The 21,931-nt window shown below is 37.4% G+C and overlaps 1 protein-coding gene across 1 annotated transcript in view; it reads right to left on the bottom strand.

The window, feature by feature from the left end:
* Positions 1-21,931, bottom strand: part of LOC106059108 (uncharacterized) — a 45,044-nt gene that overhangs the window by 5,145 nt on the left and 17,968 nt on the right. The window contains exons 4-6 of the mRNA XM_013216649.2: positions 5,743-5,907; positions 4,550-4,645; positions 3,837-4,023 (exon numbers count right to left, since the gene is read on the bottom strand). Of these exons, the coding sequence (XP_013072103.2) occupies positions 3,837-4,023; positions 4,550-4,645; positions 5,743-5,907 (448 nt within the window). The remainder of the gene's footprint in view (positions 1-3,836; positions 4,024-4,549; positions 4,646-5,742; positions 5,908-21,931) is intronic.

Genomic DNA, 21,931 nt, shown 5'->3' with positions numbered 1-21,931 from the left:
GGGCTGTGCTAAATCTACAGACAATAACGTGCATTAATTAGCGAATTGTTGACATGGCCTTATACCCACAAGATGGTGGAATTCATGTCTTAGATCTAGAAACAATATTGAAATATTTTTTTAACAAACATTGATTATAAGATTTGATACCTATAAAGATGGTGGAATGTCGAGTCAGAAGCCATAAAACCCTTTGAGTTATGATTGAACTAAAAAAGAACTTTATAGAACCCAATGAGTTATGATTGAACTAAAAAAAAACTTTATAGAATCCGTTGAGTCAGGGGCGTAACTAGGGATTTGGGGGCCCGGGGGGATTGACCTCTTTGGGGGCCCCTTGCATTTTGACATTGGACATATGACATAGGATAATGTATGCAAAAATGTATAAGCCTCAAATCAAATTGGTTCAGTATATCAGTAAACTTAACAAAAAGTAATCAAGACTCTTTTAATGAATAATACCGTTGTTTATTAGTTAAATAATGCACAAGTGACAAATCTAAATTGATATCGCTTAACGTCGTGCATTCTGTGCAGCAAAGACATCTATAACATCATCTGCATCGATACTTTCTAGTATTAGGGACTTCACTGACATTAAAGCCATGATAAGCCTTTCTTGTGTCATTGTGCTCCTGAGATAGCTTTTGATGAACTTGAGCTTTGAGAATGATCTCTCACATGACGTAATGGAAGTGGCCTGAGTTAGCAGTATTCGGAGGAGGTTGCAAAGTTTGAGCACACGTAATAACCATATGAAGCCTGTTTCCTCAATATGTCTATTGGTGATTGTATTACTTGTTTGTTGATGAAAAGTGCTCGTGCATCAATGACATCATTAAAAAAGCGATTTGCCATTTATTTCATCATATTCACTACCTTCTTTTGCTTTTTCGATGGATTGGGTTTTTGTCAGTTTCTCATCATTTTGCAGAAAGCATGAAAGGGAACTAATTTCTTTAGCAGCTTCCCGTATATGCAGTCCAGACTTTTGTAGTTTCTTCTGAACTATAGTAATTGGGCGCAAGAGCTTTGACCAGAATTCAAGATAGGTAAAAAAATCTTAATTTTCCACTGCATGAAGAAGATTCTGTGCTAATATTATATGGTATTACGTCATTGTTGGTTGTTTATGTTTTGTGCGCAAGAAAAAGGATTCAGAGAATACAAAAGTGGGAAAGATCCATATCTCGTTATGCTCGAGTATAGAAATACTCCGATAAGTGGACTGCCGTATGCACCATCACAACTGCTGACGAGTAGAAGACTCAGGGAATCATTCCAACTGATTCCAAACTATTGAAACCATCGGTAGCTGAAAATGCAGAGACATTACTCAACGAACGACAGATGAAAAGCAAAATGAAATATAATGCAAAAGCAAGACTACCTAAAGATTATTCTGTCGGAGAGTTCGTCTAGGTCAAACATGGCAGAAAGCAATTGTCATAAAAAAACATTCAGCACCCAGATCTTACATCATAAAGACAAACGGAAAAACATACAGAAGAAATCAACGCTTTTTGAATAAGAGTTTCGATGAAGACATCTCTGGGTACTATGATACCGATGGAGACAATGAACTGCAAACTGTTGGAACAAACGAAACTGACAGTTATAGACCAACGTCTAGAGAACTTGTGCCAGTCAAGACAACCAGAAGTGGACGAATTGTTAAAGTTCCTAGTAGACAGGGCCGGCCTTAGGCCACTGCAGCCTATGCGGTCGCAGTGGGCCCCGCGCTTTCATAGGACCCGCGCTAATTCTAAGTGTACATTATTAAATTAAACCATTATAACGTATATAAAATAACAGGGTTTTCGCGACCCCCTGATTTTTCAGGGCCTCCAGGAAATCTCTTGAAAAGGCAAAATATACGATAAAGTCCTGAACTTTTTTTTAATTTATTAAAATCTCCTGAAGAATAGACGAAATTGACATTTTGGGGTGCCTATAAATAAAAAGTGGCATTGCGAGCTTTCATTTGATAAAAATTTATTGCAAAGACGAAAGTAGGCCTATTTTCTAATTAAAAAAAAATAATATTGACATTATGCTCATCCCTACCCAGACTAGGCACCGCGCGATCCGTTTCGCATAGGGCCCCGCAAATGCTAGGGCCGGCCCTGCTAGTAGATATCACTCTTAAGAACTTTAAATAGAAGGGTGTGGTAATAACTTCAAAAGGAAGGATGTGCTAATATTATATGATATTACGTTATTGTTTGTTGTTTATGTTTTGTGCGAAAGCAAAAGGATTAGATGGAAATAAAAAGAGAGTTTACATTGGATTGATGAAAGATGAATAGAGGGGTAATAACTCGAGTGTAAAGTTTAATTCTGAAATTGTAGACGCCAAACCTGAATAATGGACTATTCTAGCATTATTAAGAATAACTTTAGGATCTGTTATGCTCGATTGTGTGAATTTTGCTTCAAGGTTAATTAGTGTAGCCATAAAATACTCGCCATTTAGATCTATTATTAGTAAAGGTAACAAGATACCTGGAATTCGCTGTATATCATGCAGTTTTATTCGTGGCAACAAAGTTTAAAATGTAAAACTAACTTTAAAAAAAACTTTGATTTCTGTGGGAAAAAATATTTTAAAAATGTCAACAAAGTCAACGTACTGATAGACCTAGATCTAGGTTTAGTCCTTGTGATAAATTTAATCCATAAATGTTGAAAAAAAAAAAAGACACCCGTTGACACTATTTGTCAATCAAATATATTAAATTTATATATATTTACAAATAAATTTCGGACACCCATTTGGGGGCCCCCCCTAGGTGGGGGCCCGGGGGGATTTTAAAATTCTCCCCCCCCTCCCCCCCCCCCTTAGTTACGCCACTGCGTTGAGTTATGATTGAACTAAAAAAAACTTTATAGAACCCATTGAGTTATGATTGAACTAAATAAAAACTTTATAGAACCCATTGAGTTATGATTGAACTAAAAAAAAAAACTTTATAGAACCCATTGAGTTATGATTGAACTAAATAAAAACTTTATAGAACTCATTGAGTTATGATTGAACTAAAAAAAAACTTTATAGAACCCATTGAGTTATGATTGAACTAAAAAAAACTTTATAGAACCCATTGAGTTATGATTGAACTAAAAAAAAAAATTTATAGAACCCATTGAGTTATGATTGAATTTTAAAAAAAAACTTTACAGAACTCATTGAGTTATGATTGAATTAATAAAAACTTTATAGAATCCATTGAGTTATGATTGAGTTTAAAAAAAAAACTTTACAGAACTCATTGAGTTATGACTGAACTAAAAAAAACTTTATAGAACCCATTGAGTTATGATTGAACTAATAAAAAACTTTATAGAACCCATTGAGTTATGATTGAACTAAAAAAAAAACTTTATAGAACCCATTGAGTTATGATTGAACTAAAAAAAACTTTATAGAACCCATTGAGTTATGATTGAACTAAAAAAAAAAACTTTATAGAACCCATTGATTGAACTAAAAAAAAAACTTTATAGAACCCATTGAGTTATGATTGAACTAAAAAAAAAAACTTTATAGAACCCATTCAGTTATGATTGAACTAAAAAAAACTTTATAGAACCCATTCAGTTATGACTGAACTAAAAAAAAATTTAAAAGGGGCTGGGGGGGGGGGGCAAGGGAATTATTGTAAAGATAGGTCAGTGAGTTAGGCACAATGACGACCAGATGTTCGTTCTCGCTGTTTCTAGTCAGACGCTCTATCAGTACGTAGAGGTGTAGCTAGCTCACCGTGGGAATACTTCTCTATTCAAGAGATACACATGGAATTATAAGCTCATAAAGATCAAACTCTATTCACCAGTGGTCTCCCATGACGACAGCCAGTGGTATGGCGGGTCTCTGAAAACGATCCCACCAGCGCTGGTGAGGCTTTGGCTCACATGACTCAAGCTCTGTCCGCTGATGTGTTTCGTGGCGTAGTCTATGTGGATGTTGTCCATTGTAAAGGCGTATCCTCTGTCCCTCATGACACCTCTCATCTCTGACTGAAACACATAACAAACAAAATATTTTAAAAAATACTTTAAAAAAAGAAACCAAAGCTTGTATCAAAGAAAGGACTACAAAATTACTGCCATATCACATTCTCTCAATAGTACAATATATGTCTCTCTTATTTCTATAAAACAAAATGTATATTTTATTCATGTGTTGTCATCGACAGTGAATAATTGTGCTAAGTTTCAGCTTGATCCGAGAATGGAAAATGGCAACAATCTCGTGTACAAGATTCCAACAAGGCAGCCAAAAAGAGTGAGTTCATACAAACGTTACCGAACAAACAAACCCGGCATGTAAACTTATGGCATGTAAACTTATGTATTTATTTTGTAACTACGTTAAATTCTCAGAAAACAACCAATGCCTTAGTCTGGCTACTTAATTATTAACATAAATGTAATTTTAATCCACAAATTTAACAGAAGTATGAAGACTAGTATCTATTTTTATTGGACAGTAATATACTGAAAGCTCAAGGGCTAAAAAGGGTATGCTAACTAATTATATTACCTTGACTGCCATGGCCATGAAGTTGTCTCTGATGCCGTTACTGCTTGACCCGTCCAGGTAACGTGAGGTCACTGGTATATGTTCAGGACTATAATCCTGATGAAATATGAAAAGAGGTAGACGTATAAAGACCATACACATATAACATTCGAAATGTTTTCATATTAGCTATAGTTTTGGAGTGGGACAAAGCAGGCATTACATAGTGTTGCTATTAGTAAATTGCGAGAAAGAGACTTTAGGAAGTCACCAAGAATTGCTGTAACAACCTCTTGAGCACTTTCATAGTCCCCTCGCTAAGTCTAGGTGTAACTTATTAAATGAAAACATTAAAACTAATATATAAAAGGTTTTCCGCGGCTTCCTGATTTTCCAGGGGCTCCTGGAAATTATCCGCAATTACAAAATATAACAATAAGTCCTGAAAACTCATAAAAAATCTGAAAAATAGACAAAAGCATTTTTTTGGGGTACCAATTTTACGTGTGATAAAAAAAAGGCATTGTAAAAATTTTGACCTTATGCTTATCTGTAGTCAAACTGGGCCCCGCGCAATCCGTTTCGCATAGGGCCCTGTGATTGCTAGGACCGGCCCTGGTGCTAAGTTCCAGGAAATTGATCATAATTGAGTACCAAGGTCCAGAAGCATTGATGTTAAGGTGCTTGTGGGTTTTTTGTTTCACTCCATAATCTAGACCTAAGGGACGTGTTATCCCAAAGATTTGACCACTTATCTCGGGAGAATATTTCTATTATTTGGTTTAGTAGTTTTCCCAGTAACGACAATTAATATACTTTAGGTTTTTTTTTAAAATATTGGCCGTGACGTCACGTGGCTTAGTGAGTTGATGATGCTAAACAATGACATTATGAGTATCAAACATTTTGATTGTAAAACCCAACATTTTGTTTTCAAGATGAGCTAACAGCAAGCGCGCTGACTGAAGATCGAGTCTGTCCATTCTTTTTTGTTTAGAGATCTAGTAACATGTTTCTGTTCAAGTTGGTCACACATTAAAAACATTTTCTCTACGTTATGACAGCAGGGGACAGAAATGGGGGGAAATATCATCAATATATTGTTGCTACTAATTAAACAAACCAACAGATCTAAGTACTTTAATACATTTTTATTTTTTAGATCTGAACTAATTTTCAACGATTGTTTCCCATACGAGGGTTGACCTACTTACTCTGGTACTAAACATGAGTGAGTCCACCTTCCAGGCATGTGCTAGAACGTAACCATTCCAACTTCTGGCTGAGATGTTCAGGAAGCTGACGTCACCATTGGTGCACACAATGATTGGCTGAAATTCTGAATCCGGTCCTATGGGGCGTGACATTCTTTCAATGGACTGAAGGAAAATAAATGGAGCGGAAAAGTGGGTATACTGAGTTAATGGAGCTTAAAGATTATGATTAGAAATGATTTTTAGCCATTTAAAATATTTACTTCTGAAAAGAAAATAGAGAGTGAGAAATTTATTTGTGTTTGTAAGCATGTTTGTTAACGAACTATTTTTAAATACAAGATTTCACAAATTCTTACAAACATAAAAGCTTCATAACTTTTGTTTCGGCTATAATAAAAATAACATAAAGCCTAGGAACAAATGAACGGACGTAGTCGATGTGTAATGCTAGTATTAAATATAGACTCTTCTAGTAAACAAGATTTTGACACGCCCTTGTATAATTGTTGAAAATTAATAATTGATTGATATGATTAATAGATTGGCTTTAAGTTCATTCATACTAGTCTGGTCTAGCTACATTCACTACATTTACTTTCATACTCAAAATATTGAAATATTTTCTAATAGCATTAATTAATTACCAGTACATAATGGACTAATTAGTTAAATTTATTTCATTAATTCATGTCCTGTCTACGCCAGTCAATAATTGTGCCAAGTTTCAAGCTGACCCGAGAATGGGTGTGGGAGAAATAACGTGTACCAACTTTTACAATTCAGACAGAGATGATATTAGTTTTGCTATAAAACGTTCCCCTTTCAGACCTTGCGATCTATAGGACTGATGATGTAAAGGTCCCCTGTTTCTGTGGCTCACGGTTAACGAGGGTGTCATGTGATCAGCACAACGACCAACCGACTTTACTTTTCCCCAACTAATGTCAGGTACTCATAAGGGCTTGTTGGACTCAGAGGCGCCCAAAGATCCCGAAATTCACCAAGATTCAAACCTAGGACTCCCGGTTCAGAAGCCAAGTGCCACTCAGCCCCTCCCCCCCCCCCCTCCCAAAATGGTATGAACTGCCCAACTATCAAACTTGTCTTCCTTTAAGAAAGTCAGTGAACTGCAATCAGTTTAGAAACACTTTCAGTGACTTCCAGATAGCTGATAGGAACATGAAATCAAAAAATAAAGTCGCTGTCTGAAACTGAACGGTTGACCCAGTTATCGCCAATAAATTACCGTATAGGCCTACTTGAACATTTCATCTTCTCCTGTGACAGAGAACATCCTTACATCTTTAGTTTGAATATGTTTAATTATGTTGACTGTCACTTCTCACGTTTGTTGATACATGTAATCTCACGAGAGAAGCCTACTAACAAACGTCTGTGCCCTGCACAGTTTTTTTGGCATTCAGTGTAAAATGTCAACGCAGTTATGGTTCTTATTAAAGTAATAATATATTTATATATTTCTTTAACATCGTAAATGACATTCTATTTATAATTGTATTTTTATAGACATGTGACGGAAAGTTCTGAGCCTCTCTGTGATTGGTTACACATTAGGAACGTTACTTTCATAGAGAAAAAAATTAAGTGTTTCATGTGTCTGTCTAGTCCAGAGTCCTTCGTGTTTCATGTGTCTGTCTAGTCCAGAGTCCTTCGTGTTTCATGTGTCTATCTAGTCCAGAGTCCTTCGTGTTTCATATGTCTGTCTAGTCCGGGAGTGTTTCATGTGTCTGTCTAGTCCACAGTCCTTCTTGTTTCATGTGTCTGTCTAGTCCAGAGTCCTTCGTGTTTCATGTGTCTGTCTAGTCCAGAGTCCTTCGTGTTTCATGTGTCTGTCTAGTCCGGGAGTGTTTCATGTGTCTGTCTAGTCCAGAGTCCTTCGTGTTTCATGTGTCTGTCTAGTCCGGGAGTGTTTCATGTGTCTGTCTAGTCATTAGTCCTTCGTGTTTCAGGTGTCTGTCTAGTCCAGAGTTCTTCGTGTTTCATGTGTCTGTCTAGTCCGGGAGAGTTTCATGTGTCTGTCTAGTCCAGAGTGCTTCGTGTTTTAAGTGTCTGTCTAGTCCGGGCGTGTTTCATGTGTCTTTCTAGTCCAGAGTCCTTCGTGTTTTAAGTGTCTGTCTAGTCCGGGTGTGTTTCATGTGTCTGTCTAGTCCATTGTCCGGCGTGTTTCATGTGTCTGTCTAGTCCAGAGTCCTTCGTGTTTCATGTGTCTGTCTAGTCCAGAGTCCTTCGTGTTTCATGTGTCTGTCTAGTCCAGAGTCTTTCGTTTTTCATGTGTCTGTCAAGTCCGGAGTCCGGCGTGCTTCATGTGTCTGTCTAGTCCAGAGTCTTTCGTTTTTCATAAGTCTATCAAGTCCGAGTCCGGCGTGTTTCATGTTTCTGTCTAGTCCAGAGTCCTTCGTGTTTCATGTGTCTGTTTAGTCATGAGTCCTTCGTGTTTCATGTGTCTGTCTAGTCCAGAGTCCTTCGTGTTTCATGTGTCTGTCTAGTCCGGCGTTCGCCGTGTTTTATGTGTCTGTCTAGTTCGGGAGTGTTTCATGTGTCTGTCTAGTCCGGAGTGTTTCATGTGTCTGTCAAGTCCGGAGTCCGGCGTGTTTCATGTGTCTGTCTAGTCCCGAGTCTTTCGTTTTTCATGTGTCTGTCTAGTCCGGGCGTAATTCATGTGTCTGTCTAGTCCGGAGTGTTTCATGTGTCTGTCAAGTCCGGAGTCCGGCGTGTTTCATGTGTCTGTCTAGTCCAGAGTCTTTCGTTTTTCATGTGTCTGTCTAGTCCGGGCGTAATTCATGTGTCTGTCTAGTCCGGGCGTGTTTCATGTGTCTGTCTAGTCCGGAGTCTTTCGTGTTTCATGTGTCTGTCTAGTCCGGGCGTGTTTCATGTGTCTGTCTAGTCCAGAGTCTTTTGTGTTTCATGTGTCTGTCTAGTCCGGGCGTAATTCATGTGTCTGTCTAGTCCGGGCGTGTTTCATGTGTCTGTCTAGTCCGGAGTCTTTCGTGTTTCATGTGTCTGTCTAGTCCGGGCGTGTTTCATGTGTCTGTCTAGTCCAGAGTCTCTTGTGTTTCATGTGTCTGTCTAGTCCGGGCGTGTTTCATGTGTCTGTCTAGTCCGGGCGTGTTTCATGTGTCTGTCTAGTCCAGAGTCTTTCGTGTTTTATGTGTCTGTCTAGTCCGGAGTCTTTCTTTTTTCATGTGTCTGTCTAGTCCGGGCGTGTTTCATGTGTCTGTCTAGTCCAGAGTCTTTTGTGTTTCATGTGTCTGTCTAGTCCGGGCGTGTTTCATGTGTCTGTCTAGTCCGGGCGTGTTTCATGTGTCTGTCTAGTCCGGAGTCTTTCGTGTTTCATGTGTCTGTCTAGTCCGGGCGTGTTTCATGTGTCTGTCTAGTCCAGAGTCTCTTGTGTTTAGTCCATAAACCTTTCTGTTTCATGTGTCTGTCTAGTTCGGCGTGTTTCATGTTTCTGTCTAGTCCAGAGTCCTTCGTGTTTCATGTGTCTGTTTAGTCATGAGTCCTTCGTGTTTCATGTGTCTGTCTAGTCCATAGTCCTTCGTGTTTCATGTGTCTGTCTAGTCCGGCGTTCGCCGTGTTTTATGTGTCTGTCTAGTCCGGGAGTGTTTCATGTGTCTGTCTAGTCTAGAGTCTTTCGTGTTTCATGTGTCTGTCTAGTCCGGGCGTGTTGTATGTGTCTGTCTAGTCTAGAGTCCTTCGTGTTTCATGTGTCTGTCTAGTCTAGAGTCTTTCGTGTTTCATGTGTCTGTCTAGTCCGGGCGTGTTGTATGTGTCTGTCTAGTCCGGAGTCCGGCGTGTTTCATGTGTCTGTTTAGTCCGGGCGTGTTTCATGTGTCTGTCTAGTCCGGAGTCCGGCGTGTTTCATGTGTCTGTCCAGTCCAGAGTCTTTCGTGTTTCATGTGTCTGTCTAGTCCAGAGTATTTCGTGTTTTATGTGTCTGTCTAGTCTGGGCTTGTTTCATGTGTCTGTCTAGTCCAGAGGCCTTCGTGTTTTATGTGTCTGTCTAGTTTGGGTGTGTTTCATGTGTCTGTCTAGTCCGGGCGTGTTTCATGTGTCTTTCTAGTCCAGAGTCCTTCGTGTTTTATGTGTCTGTCAAGTCCGGAGTCCTTCGTGTTTTATGTGTCTGTCTAGTCCGGGCGTGTTTCATGTGTCTGTCTAGTCCGGGCGTGTTTCATGTGTCTGACTAGTCCAGAGTCTTTCGTGTTTCATGTATCTGTCTAGTCCGGGCGTATTTCATGTGTCTGTCTAGTCCAGAGTCTTTCGTGTTTCATGTGTCTGTCTAGTCCGGGCGTGTTTCATGTGTCTGTCTAGTCCAGAGTCCTTCGTGTTTTAAGTGTCTGTCTAGTCCGGGTGTGTTTCATGTGTCTGTTTAGTCCATTGTCCGGCGTGTTTCATGTGTCTGTCTAGTCCAGAGTCTTTTGTGTTTCATGTGTCTGTCTAGTCCGGGCGTGTTTCATGTGTCTGTCTAGTCCGGGCGTGTTTCATGTGTCTGTCTAGTCCGGAGTCTTTCGTGTTTCATGTGTCTGTCTAGTCCGGGCGTGTTTCATGTGTCTGTCTAGTCCAGAGTCTCTTGTGTTTAGTCCATAGGCCTTTCTGTTTCATGTGTCTGTCTAGTTCGGCGTGTTTCATGTTTCTGTCTAGTCCAGAGTCCTTCGTGTTTCATGTGTCTGTTTAGTCATGAGTCCTTCGTGTTTCATGTGTCTGTCTAGTCCATAGTCCTTCGTGTTTCATGTGTCTGTCTAGTCCGGCGTTCGCCGTGTTTTATGTGTCTGTCTAGTCCGGGAGTGTTTCATGTGTCTGTCTAGTCTAGAGTCTTTCGTGTTTCATGTGTCTGTCTAGTCCGGGCGTGTTGTATGTGTCTGTCTAGTCTAGAGTCCTTCGTGTTTCATGTGTCTGTCTAGTCTAGAGTCTTTCGTGTTTCATGTGTCTGTCTAGTCCGGGCGTGTTGTATGTGTCTGTCTAGTCCGGAGTCCGGCGTGTTTCATGTGTCTGTCTAGTCCGGGCGTGTTTCATGTGTCTGTCTAGTCCGGAGTCCGGCGTGTTTCATGTGTCTGTCCAGTCCAGAGTCTTTCGTGTTTCATGTGTCTGTCTAGTCCAGAGTATTTCGTGTTTTATGTGTCTGTCTAGTCTGGGCTTGTTTCATGTGTCTGTCTAGTCCAGAGGCCTTCGTGTTTTATGTGTCTGTCTAGTTTGGGTGTGTTTCATGTGTCTGTCTAGTCCGGGCGTGTTTCATGTGTCTTTCTAGTCCAGAGTCCTTCGTGTTTTATGTGTCTGTCAAGTCCGGAGTCCTTCGTGTTTTATGTGTCTGTCTAGTTCGGGCGTGTTTCATGTGTCTGTCTAGTCCGGGCGTGTTTCATGTGTCTGTCTAGTCCAGAGTCTTTCGTGTTTCATGTATCTGTCTAGTCCGGGCGTATTTCATGTGTCTGTCTAGTCCAGAGTCTTTCGTGTTTCATGTGTCTGTCTAGTCCGGGCGTGTTTCATGTGTCTGTCTAGTCCAGAGTCCTTCGTGTTTTAAGTGTCTGTCTAGTCCGGGTGTGTTTCATGTGTCTGTTTAGTCCATTGTCCGGCGTGTTTCATGTGTCTGTCTAGTCCAGAATCTTTCGTTTTTCATGTCTCTGTCAAGTCCGGAGTCCGGCGTGTTTCATGTTTCTGTCTAGACCAGAGTCCTTCGTGTTTCATGTGTCTGTCTAGTCATTAGTCCTTCGTGTTTCAGGTGTCTGTCTAGACCAGAGTCCTTCGTGTTTCATGTGTGTCTAGTCCAGAGTCTTTCGTGTTTCATGTGTCTGTCTAGTCCAGAGTCCTTCGTGTTTCAGGTGTCTGTCTAGTCCAGAGTTCTTCGTGTTTCATGTGTCTGTCTAGTCCAGAGTCTTTCGTGTTTCATGTGTCTGTCTAGTCCAGAGTCCTTCGTGTTTCATGTGTCTGTCTAGTCCGGGCGTGTTTCATGTGTCTTTCTAGTCCAGAGTCCTTCGTGTTTCATGTGTTTTTCTAGTCCAGAGTCCTTCGTGTTTTATGTGTCTGTCTAGTCTGGGCTTGTTTCATGTGTCTGTCTAGTCCAGAGTCTTTTGTGTTTCATGTGTCTGTATAGTCCGGGCGTGTTTCATGTGTCTGTCTAGTCCGGGCGTGTTTCATGTGTCTGTCTAGTCCGGAGTCTTTCGTGTTTCATGTGTCTGTCTAGTCCGGGCGTGTTTCATGTGTCTGTCTAGTCCAGAGTCTCTTGTGTTTCATGTGTCTGTCTAGTCCGGGCGTGTTTCATGTGTCTGTCTAGTCCAGAGTCTTTCGTGTTTCATGTATCTGTCTAGTCCGGGCGTGTTTCATGTGTCTGTCTAGTTCGGGCGTTTTTCATGTGTCTGTCTAGTCCATAGGCCTTCCTGTTTCATGTGTCTGTCTAGTCCGGGCGTGTTTCATGTGTCTGTCTAGTCCAGAGGCCTTCGTGTTTCATGTGTCTGTCTAGTCCAAAGGCCTTCGTGTTTCATGTAACTGTCTAGTCCAGAGGCCTTCGTGTTTCATGTGTCTGTCTAGTCCGGGCGTGTTTCATGTGTCTGTCTAGTCCGGGCGTGTTTCATGTGTCTGTCTAGTCCGGGCGTGTTTCATGTGTCTGTCTAGTCCGGGCGTGTTTCATGTGTCTGTCTAGTCCGGGCGTGTTTCATGTGTCTGTCTAGTCCGGGGGTGTTTCATGTGTCTGTCTAGTCCGGGCGTGTTTCATGTGTCTGTCTAGTCCGGGCGTGTTTCATGTGTCTGTCTAGTCCGGGCGTGTTTCATGTGTCTGTCTAGTCCGGGCGTGTTTCATGTGTCTGTCTAGTCCGGGCGTGTTTATTAGTTACTTCAACTTTGTTTAGAGAACGTTCGGATTTTAAGTAACGACAAAAAATAGGGGTGGGAGGATGGGTAAAAAGTTGTTACAACTTGTTTTAAGGGAGGAGAGGGGTCTGAAGATTTGTTACCTAAAAATAAAAAATATTGAACTGTAATAGCAGATACAGAGGTCCCGTGACTTTCGTACTTGGGACAAATACTCCTCGGTTTATTTTAACACCACAGAATCTCTCCCGGTTTGTACTGCGAACGCCCGATGTGTACAGTACTGCGAACGCCCGATGTGTACAGTACTGCGAACGCCCGATGTGTACAGTACTGCGAACGCCCGATGTGTACAGTACTGCGAACGCCCGATGTGTACAGTACTGCGAACGCCCGATGTGTACAGTAGTGAAAACAAAATGAATACGTCCTCCAAGTTCCAACAGAAGTCGATCAAATCCTTTCTGTGTACACTATGAAGAAAAATTAAATTTGGGAAAATGATAACGAATTCCTAGTGTAAAAATTCACATTTTCTTGTTATGTTACTGTACTAGAGGGGAGAGGGGGTAAGTCTAGTTACAATTTGTTATAAAAAAGGAGGGAGGGGGAGGGGCTAAAAAGGTGACTTTCGGCGATACATAATATTCGAACGATCCCTAAGGCGTTGATTAACCTGACTGATTCAGGCAACCCATAAGAGCATATAAACTGCTCTACTGGTACAAGGGAAGTAGGAACATTTGTACAGATTTATTGTGCACATGAAATAAGGAATCTGCCTTTATCTTTATGTTGTTTTATTTTAAGTGTTTTATTAGGTTTTGGTTTAGTATTTGAAAATCAGGGTTCAGTGTTTTAGGTATTATTGCTACTTTACGTTTTAACGCTTATATCAACTCACTCTGTCTGTCTGTTTGTCTGTCTGGAAGAAATTTTAAACACGCTATTTCTCCATCTTCTCAATCTCGAATCAAATTCTAAATTTGCACAATCACAACTGTTTATACATGAAACAATAAAAAAGATTATCCAATAAATTAATGGTGTTTAATTTATTTTGTTTAATATCAAAGAGGAAAATAAATCTTATAATATCCATATATATGGTTGTAAATGTGGAGATCTTCCCCTTAGATACTCTAAGTTGTCGTTTTTTTCAAAGTATTTTGTTACTTTTCCTTTCTTAGTCATCTGTGACGTCTCTAGATCTAGTTCTATTTCAAATACATAATTGACATCAAATATGCAGATTCGTTCTATAGAAATCTTATGCATTTATTTTGCGTCTGTTTCTCTAGGTTTCTACGAGTTGAATGACCCTCAAACAGAAGTCGCATACTTTAGTATTTGCACAACAACATTCACACATTTCGTCTTCTTTGTATGTACTGGATTGATTTGTAAACTTTTCTTTAAATAAAAACATAAAAGTATTGTTTACTATCAATGGACAAGAAGCACCAAACGTTATTGCACCTGTCAGTATTAACTAAACAAAACATCCTGCACGTTTTACATTACAATATAGTCATGGATTATGCACTAGGCAAGAAATCTTTTAAGGGACACTACCTTTACAGTTTTTAAAAATCTCAAATACTTTATATGTTTATTTCCCTTTGATTATGTCCTTTCTCTCCAATGCAATCTCAAGGAAAAAAAATTATAACACGTTATTCACGCTGTCGATACAAAAGATGTTTCATATTCTCTATGTAATCTAACGATACAGAAGATGTTTCATATTCTATATGTAATCTAACGATACAAAAGATGTTTCATATTCTGTACGTGATCTAACGATACAGAAGATGTTTCATATTCTCTATGTAATCTAACGATACAAAAGATGTTTCATATTCTCTATGTAATCTAACGATACAAAAGATGTTTCATATTCTCTATGTAATCTAACGATACAAAAGATGTTTCATATTCTGTACGTGATCTAACGATACAGAAGATGTTTCATATTCTCTATGTAATCTAACGATACAAAAGATGTTTCATATTCTGTACGTGATCTAACGATACAGAAGATGTTTCATATTCTCTATGTAATCTAACGATACAAAAGATGTTTCATATTCTGTACGTGATCTAACGATACAGAAGATGTTTCATATTCTCTATGTAATCTAACGATACAAAAGATGTTTCATATTCTCTATGTAATCTAACGATACAAAAGATGTTTCATATTCTCTATGTAATCTAACGATACAAAAGATGTTTCCTATTGCGCTGTGTAATCTAACGATACAGAAGATGTTTCATATTCTCTATGTAATCTAACGATACAAAAGATGTTTCATATTCTGTACGTGATCAACTGACAGAATATGTTTCATATTCTCTATGTAATCTAACGATACAAAAGATGTTTCATATTCTCTATGTAATCTAACGATACAAAAGATGTTTCATATTCTCTATGTAATCTAACGATACAAAAGATGTTTCCTATTGCGCTGTGTAATCTAACGATACAGAAGATGTTTCATATTCTCTATGTAATCTAACGATACAAAAGATGTTTCATATTCTGTACGTGATCTAACGATACAGAAGATGTTTCATATTCTCTATGTAATCTAACGATACAAAAGATGTTTCATATTCTCTATGTAATCTAACGATACAAAAGATGTTTCCTATTCTCTAGGTAATCTAACGATACAAAAGATGTTTCCTATTCTCTAGGTAATCTAACGATACAAAAGATGTTTCCTATTCTCTAGGTAATCTAACGATACAAAAGATGTTTCCTATTCTCTATGTAATCTAACGATACAAAAGATGTTTCCTATTGCGCTGTGTAATCTAACGATACAAAAGATGTTTCCTATTGCGCTGTGTAATCTAACGATACAAAAGATGTTTCCTATTGCGCTGTGTAATCTAACGATACAAAAGATGTTTCCTATTGCGCTGTGTAATCTAACGATACAAAAGATGTTTCCTATTCTCTATGTAATCTAACGATACAAAAGATGTTTCCTATTGCGCTGTGTAATCTAACGATACAAAAGATGTTTCCTATTCTCTATGTAATCTAACGATACAAAAGATGTTTCCTATTGCGCTGTGTAATCTAACGATACAAAAGATGTTTCCTATTCTCTATGTAATCTAACGATACAAAAGATGTTTCCTATTGCGCTGTGTAATCTAACGATACAAAAGATGTTTCCTATTGCGCTGTGTAATCTAACGATACAAAAGATGTTTCCTATTCTCTATGTAATCTAACGATACAAAAGATGTTTCCTATTGCGCTGTGTAATCTAACGATACAAAAGATGTTTCCTATTCTCTATGTAATCTAACGATAGAAAAGATGTTTCCTATTCTCTAGGTAATCTAACGATACAAAAGATGTTTCCTATTCTCTAGGTAATCTAACGATACAAAAGATGTTTCCTATTCTCTATGTAATCTAACGATACAAAAGATGTTTCCTATTCTCTAGGTAATCTAACGATACAAAAGATGTTTCCTATTGCGCTGTGTAATCTAACGATACAAAAGATGTTTCCTATTCTCTATGTAATCTAACGATACAAAAGATGTTTCATATTGCGCTGTGTAATCTAACGATACAAAAGATGTTTCCTATTGCGCTGTGTAATCTAACGATACAAAAGATGTTTCATATTCTCTATGTAATCTAACGATACAGAAGATGTTTCATATTCTCTAGGTAATCTAACGATACAAAAGATGTTTCCTATTCTCTAGGTAATCTAACGATACAAAAGATGTTTCCTATTCTCTATGTAATCTAACGATACAAAAGATGTTTCCTATTGCGCTGTGTAATCTAACGATACAAAAGATGTTTCCTATTGCGCTGTGTAATCTAACGATACAAAAGATGTTTCCTATTGCGCTGTGTAATCTAACGATACAAAAGATGTTTCCTATTCTCTATGTAATCTAACGATACAAAAGATGTTTCCTATTGCGCTGTGTAATCTAACGATACAAAAGATGTTTCCTATTCTCTATGTAATCTAACGATACAAAAGATGTTTCCTATTGCGCTGTGTAATCTAACGATACAAAAGATGTTTCCTATTCTCTATGTAATCTAACGATACAAAAGATGTTTCCTATTGCGCTGTGTAATCTAACGATACAAAAGATGTTTCCTATTGCGCTGTGTAATCTAACGATACAAAAGATGTTTCCTATTCTCTATGTAATCTAACGATACAAAAGATGTTTCCTATTGCGCTGTGTAATCTAACGATACAAAAGATGTTTCCTATTCTCTATGTAATCTAACGATACAAAAGATGTTTCCTATTCTCTAGGTAATCTAACGATACAAAAGATGTTTCCTATTCTCTAGGTAATCTAACGATACAAAAGATGTTTCCTATTCTCTATGTAATCTAACGATACAAAAGATGTTTCCTATTCTCTAGGTAATCTAACGATACAAAAGATGTTTCCTATTGCGCTGTGTAATCTAACGATACAAAAGATGTTTCCTATTCTCTATGTAATCTAACGATACAAAAGATGTTTCATATTGCGCTGTGTAATCTAACGATACAAAAGATGTTTCCTATTGCGCTGTGTAATCTAACGATACAAAAGATGTTTCATATTCTCTATGTAATCTAACGATACAGAAGATGTTTCATATTCTCTAGGTAATCTAACGATACAAAAGATGTTTCCTATTCTCTAGGTAATCTAACGATACAAAAGATGTTTCCTATTCTCTATGTAATCTAACGATACAAAAGATGTTTCCTATTGCGCTGTGTAATCTAACGATACAAAAGATGTTTCCTATTCTCTAGGTAATCTAACGATACAAAAGATGTTTCCTATTCTCTATGTAATCTAACGATACAAAAGATGTTTCATATTCTCTAGGTAATCTAACGATACAAAAGATGTTTCCTATTGCGCTGTGTAATCTAACGATACAAAAGATGTTTCCTATTCTCTATGTAATCTAACGATACAAAAGATGTTTCCTATTGCGCTGTGTAATCTAACGATACAAAAGATGTTTCCTATTCTCTATGTAATCTAACGATACAAAAGATGTTTCCTATTGCGCTGTGTAATCTAACGATACAAAAGATGTTTCCTATTGCGCTGTGTAATCTAACGATACAAAAGATGTTTCCTATTCTCTATGTAATCTAACGATACAAAAGATGTTTCCTATTGCGCTGTGTAATCTAACGATACAAAAGATGTTTCCTATTCTCTATGTAATCTAACGATACAAAAGATGTTTCCTATTCTCTAGGTAATCTAACGATACAAAAGATGTTTCCTATTCTCTAGGTAATCTAACGATACAAAAGATGTTTCCTATTCTCTATGTAATCTAACGATACAAAAGATGTTTCCTATTCTCTAGGTAATCTAACGATACAAAAGATGTTTCCTATTGCGCTGTGTAATCTAACGATACAAAAGATGTTTCCTATTCTCTATGTAATCTAACGATACAAAAGATGTTTCATATTGCGCTGTGTAATCTAACGATACAAAAGATGTTTCCTATTGCGCTGTGTAATCTAACGATACAAAAGATGTTTCATATTCTCTATGTAATCTAACGATACAGAAGATGTTTCATATTCTCTAGGTAATCTAACGATACAAAAGATGTTTCCTATTCTCTAGGTAATCTAACGATACAAAAGATGTTTCCTATTCTCTATGTAATCTAACGATACAAAAGATGTTTCCTATTGCGCTGTGTAATCTAACGATACAAAAGATGTTTCCTATTCTCTAGGTAATCTAACGATACAAAAGATGTTTCCTATTCTCTATGTAATCTAACGATACAAAAGATGTTTCATATTCTCTAGGTAATCTAACGATACAAAAGATGTTTCCTATTCTCTAGGTAATCTAACGATACAAAAGATGTTTCATATTCTCTATGTAATCTAACGATACAAAAGATGTTTCCTATTGCGCTGTGTAATCTAACGATACAAAAGATGTTTCCTATTGCGCTGTGTAATCTAACGATACAAAAGATGTTTCCTATTGCGCTGTGTAATCTAACGATACAAAAGATGTTTCCTATTGCGCTGTGTAATCTAACGATACAAAAGATGTTTCCTATTGCGCTGTGTAATCTAACGATACAAAAGATGTTTCCTATTGCGCTGTGTAATCTAACGATACAAAAGATGTTTCCTATTGCGCTGTGTAATCTAACGATACAAAAGATGTTTCCTATTGCGCTGTGTAATCTAACGATACAAAAGATGTTTCCTATTGCGCTGTGTAATCTAACGATACAAAAGATGTTTCCTATTGCGCTGTGTAATCTAACGATACAAAAGATGTTTCCTATTGCGCTGTGTAATCTAACGATACAAAAGATGTTTCCTATTGCGCTGTGTAATCTAACGATACAAAAGATGTTTCCTATTGCGCTGTGTAATCTAACGATACAAAAGATGTTTCCTATTGCGCTGTGTAATCTAACGATACAAAAGATGTTTCCTATTGCGCTGTGTAATCTAACGATACAAAAGATGTTTCCTATTGCGCTGTGTAATCTAACGATACAAAAGATGTTTCCTATTGCGCTGTGTAATCTAACGATACAAAAGATGTTTCATATTGCGCTGTGTAATCTAACGATACAAAAGATGTTTCCTATTCTCTAGGTAATCTAACGATACAAAAGATGTTTCCTATTATCTAGGTAATCTAACGATACAAAAGATGTTTCATATTCTCTATGTAATCTAACGATACAAAAGATGTTTCCTATTCTCTAGGTAATCTAACGATACAAAAGATGTTTCATATTCTCTATGTAATCTGACGATACAAAAGATGTTTCCTATTCTCTAGGTAATCTAACGATACAAAAGATGTTTCCTATTCTCTAAGTAATCTAACGATACAAAAGATGTTTCCTATTCTCTAGGTAATCTAACGATACAAAAGATGTTTCCTATTGCGCTGTGTAATCTAACGATACAAAAGATGTTTCCTATTGCGCTGTGTAATCTAACGATACAATAGATGTTTCCTATTGCGCTGTGTAATCTAACGATACAAAAGATGTTTCCTATTGCGCTGTGTAATCTAACGATACAAAAGATGTTTCCTATTGCGCTGTGTAATCTAACGATACAAAAGATGTTTCCTATTGCGCTGTGTAATCTAACGATACAAAAGATGTTTCCTATTGCGCTGTGTAATCTAACGATACAAAAGATGTTTCCTATTGCGCTGTGTAATCTAACGATACAAAAGATGTTTCCTATTGCGCTGTGTAATCTAACGATACAAAAGATGTTTCCTATTGCGCTGTGTAATCTAACGATACAAAAGATGTTTCATATTGCGCTGTGTAATCTAACGATACAAAAGATGTTTCCTATTCTCTAGGTAATCTAACGATACAAAAGATGTTTCCTATTCTCTAGGTAATCTAACGATACAAAAGATGTTTCATATTCTCTATGTAATCTAACGATACAAAAGATGTTTCCTATTCTCTAGGTAATCTAACGATACAAAAGATGTTTCATATTCTCTATGTAATCTAACGATACAAAAGATGTTTCCTATTCTCTAGGTAATCTAACGATACAAAAGATGTTTCATATTCTCTATGTAATCTAACGATACAAAAGATGTTTCCTATTCTCTAGGTAATCTAACGATACAAAAGATGTTTCCTATTCTCTAAGTAATCTAACGATACAAAAGATGTTTCCTATTCTCTAGGTAATCTAACGATACAAAAGATGTTTCCTATTGCGCTGTGTAATCTAACGATACAAAAGATGTTTCCTATTGCGCTGTGTAATCTAACGATACAAAAGATGTTTCCTATTGCGCTGTGTAATCTAACGATACAAAAGATGTTTCCTATTGCGCTGTGTAATCTAACGATACAAAAGATGTTTCCTATTGCGCTGTGTAATCTAACGATACAAAAGATGTTTCCTATTGCGCTGTGTAATCTAATGATACAAAAGATGTTTCCTATTCTCTATGTAATCTAACGATACAAAAGATGTTTCCTATTCTCTAGGTAATCTAACGATACAAAAGATGTTTCCTATTGCGCTGTTTAAACTATTAATATAAAAGATATCTCAAATTGCACTCAGTAAACTATTACTATAGTAGATCAGGGGTGGGCAACCTTTTTCAACAGAAGGACGCATTAACGAAATTTGGGTACTTGTTGCTCATATATATGTATATATATAAGAGTTAGCAATTTTTAAAACTAATTTTACGAATTATTTTTATTTTATTTCGCTATTGTCTATTTACATCAAACATTTCACCACGAATGTATAGTAGTACTTGAAGTATATAAATGTTTACTCTCGTGCATAATGTTCCGGAACCATGGAACTAGCTTACTAGTTTTTCTTGTGACTACTGTCTAATTAACTTCAATAAGCATCGACCTATTCTAACACTTGATAATTTTCAAACAAAAGAAAAATCTTTTTCAAAGATGAATGTGGTTCCATAAAATGTGAAAGTATAAGTTTTTTTAAAGTGTGGATATACAGCTTTTGGCACCCTTGAAGCTCCTGTGAAGGAACTGACTGGAACTTCTATTTCAGGTCATAATTTGCTTGGAGGTATGTCATTTGGAGTTATATCAGTTTCTGCATTAAATGGTGAGCTGATGGTATTGAAAACTGGTTTCAAGTTCTTGACGTCTTAAAATTTGCTTTAAAATTCCACAATCAAGGAATCCAAATAAGTCCTGTACTTTTCAACGATTTCCCTAGAACAAGTTTCACCTTTCAGCCGATGTAAAATGATAAAGCCTTAATAATTTCGCTTGCTGGCCTCAAGAAATGGAATAGCTTGGTTTGAAAAGATTTAGGATGCACACACATTTCATGTGCAAGCAACAAATTGCAATGCTTCCGATGATTAACATGAAGTCTGTCTTCAACTCTTCATTAGAAATATAAGGAAAGGGTCACAGTCAATGTCCATCAAGGAACCTAACAATTTCTTCCTTGTTTTTCCATATTGATTTAATGATTGGCCAGCGGATACTACTGTGATGTTTTAATTCCAAATCTTCACGTACTTTTCTGAACTGCCAGTTGGGGCCAGCCTTGGATAATTGGAGGCCATAGGCGAAGTGTTTTTGGTGGCCCCGAATAAAATAGAAAAATACAAAATAAGGTGACACATAACTAAAAGTATGGAATTAAAAACCTAGTGTACTTCGAACACTAACATGGAGTTCAAGTTTCGCTATTCCTTCTGTTTAGTATTAAATTGTATATCCTGTGTGAGGCCCCCAACAATCGTGAACCTGGGAAGCTGCATACTTGGTCTATGCCCAGGGACGGTCCTATGCACGTCA

The sequence above is a fragment of the Biomphalaria glabrata genome, chromosome 3 (assembly GCF_947242115.1).
Source record: "Biomphalaria glabrata chromosome 3, xgBioGlab47.1, whole genome shotgun sequence".
Classification (NCBI taxonomy): domain Eukaryota; kingdom Metazoa; phylum Mollusca; class Gastropoda; family Planorbidae; genus Biomphalaria; species Biomphalaria glabrata.
The sequence above is the reverse complement of the archived record's forward strand: the minus strand, read 5'-3'. Positions and strand labels throughout refer to the sequence as shown.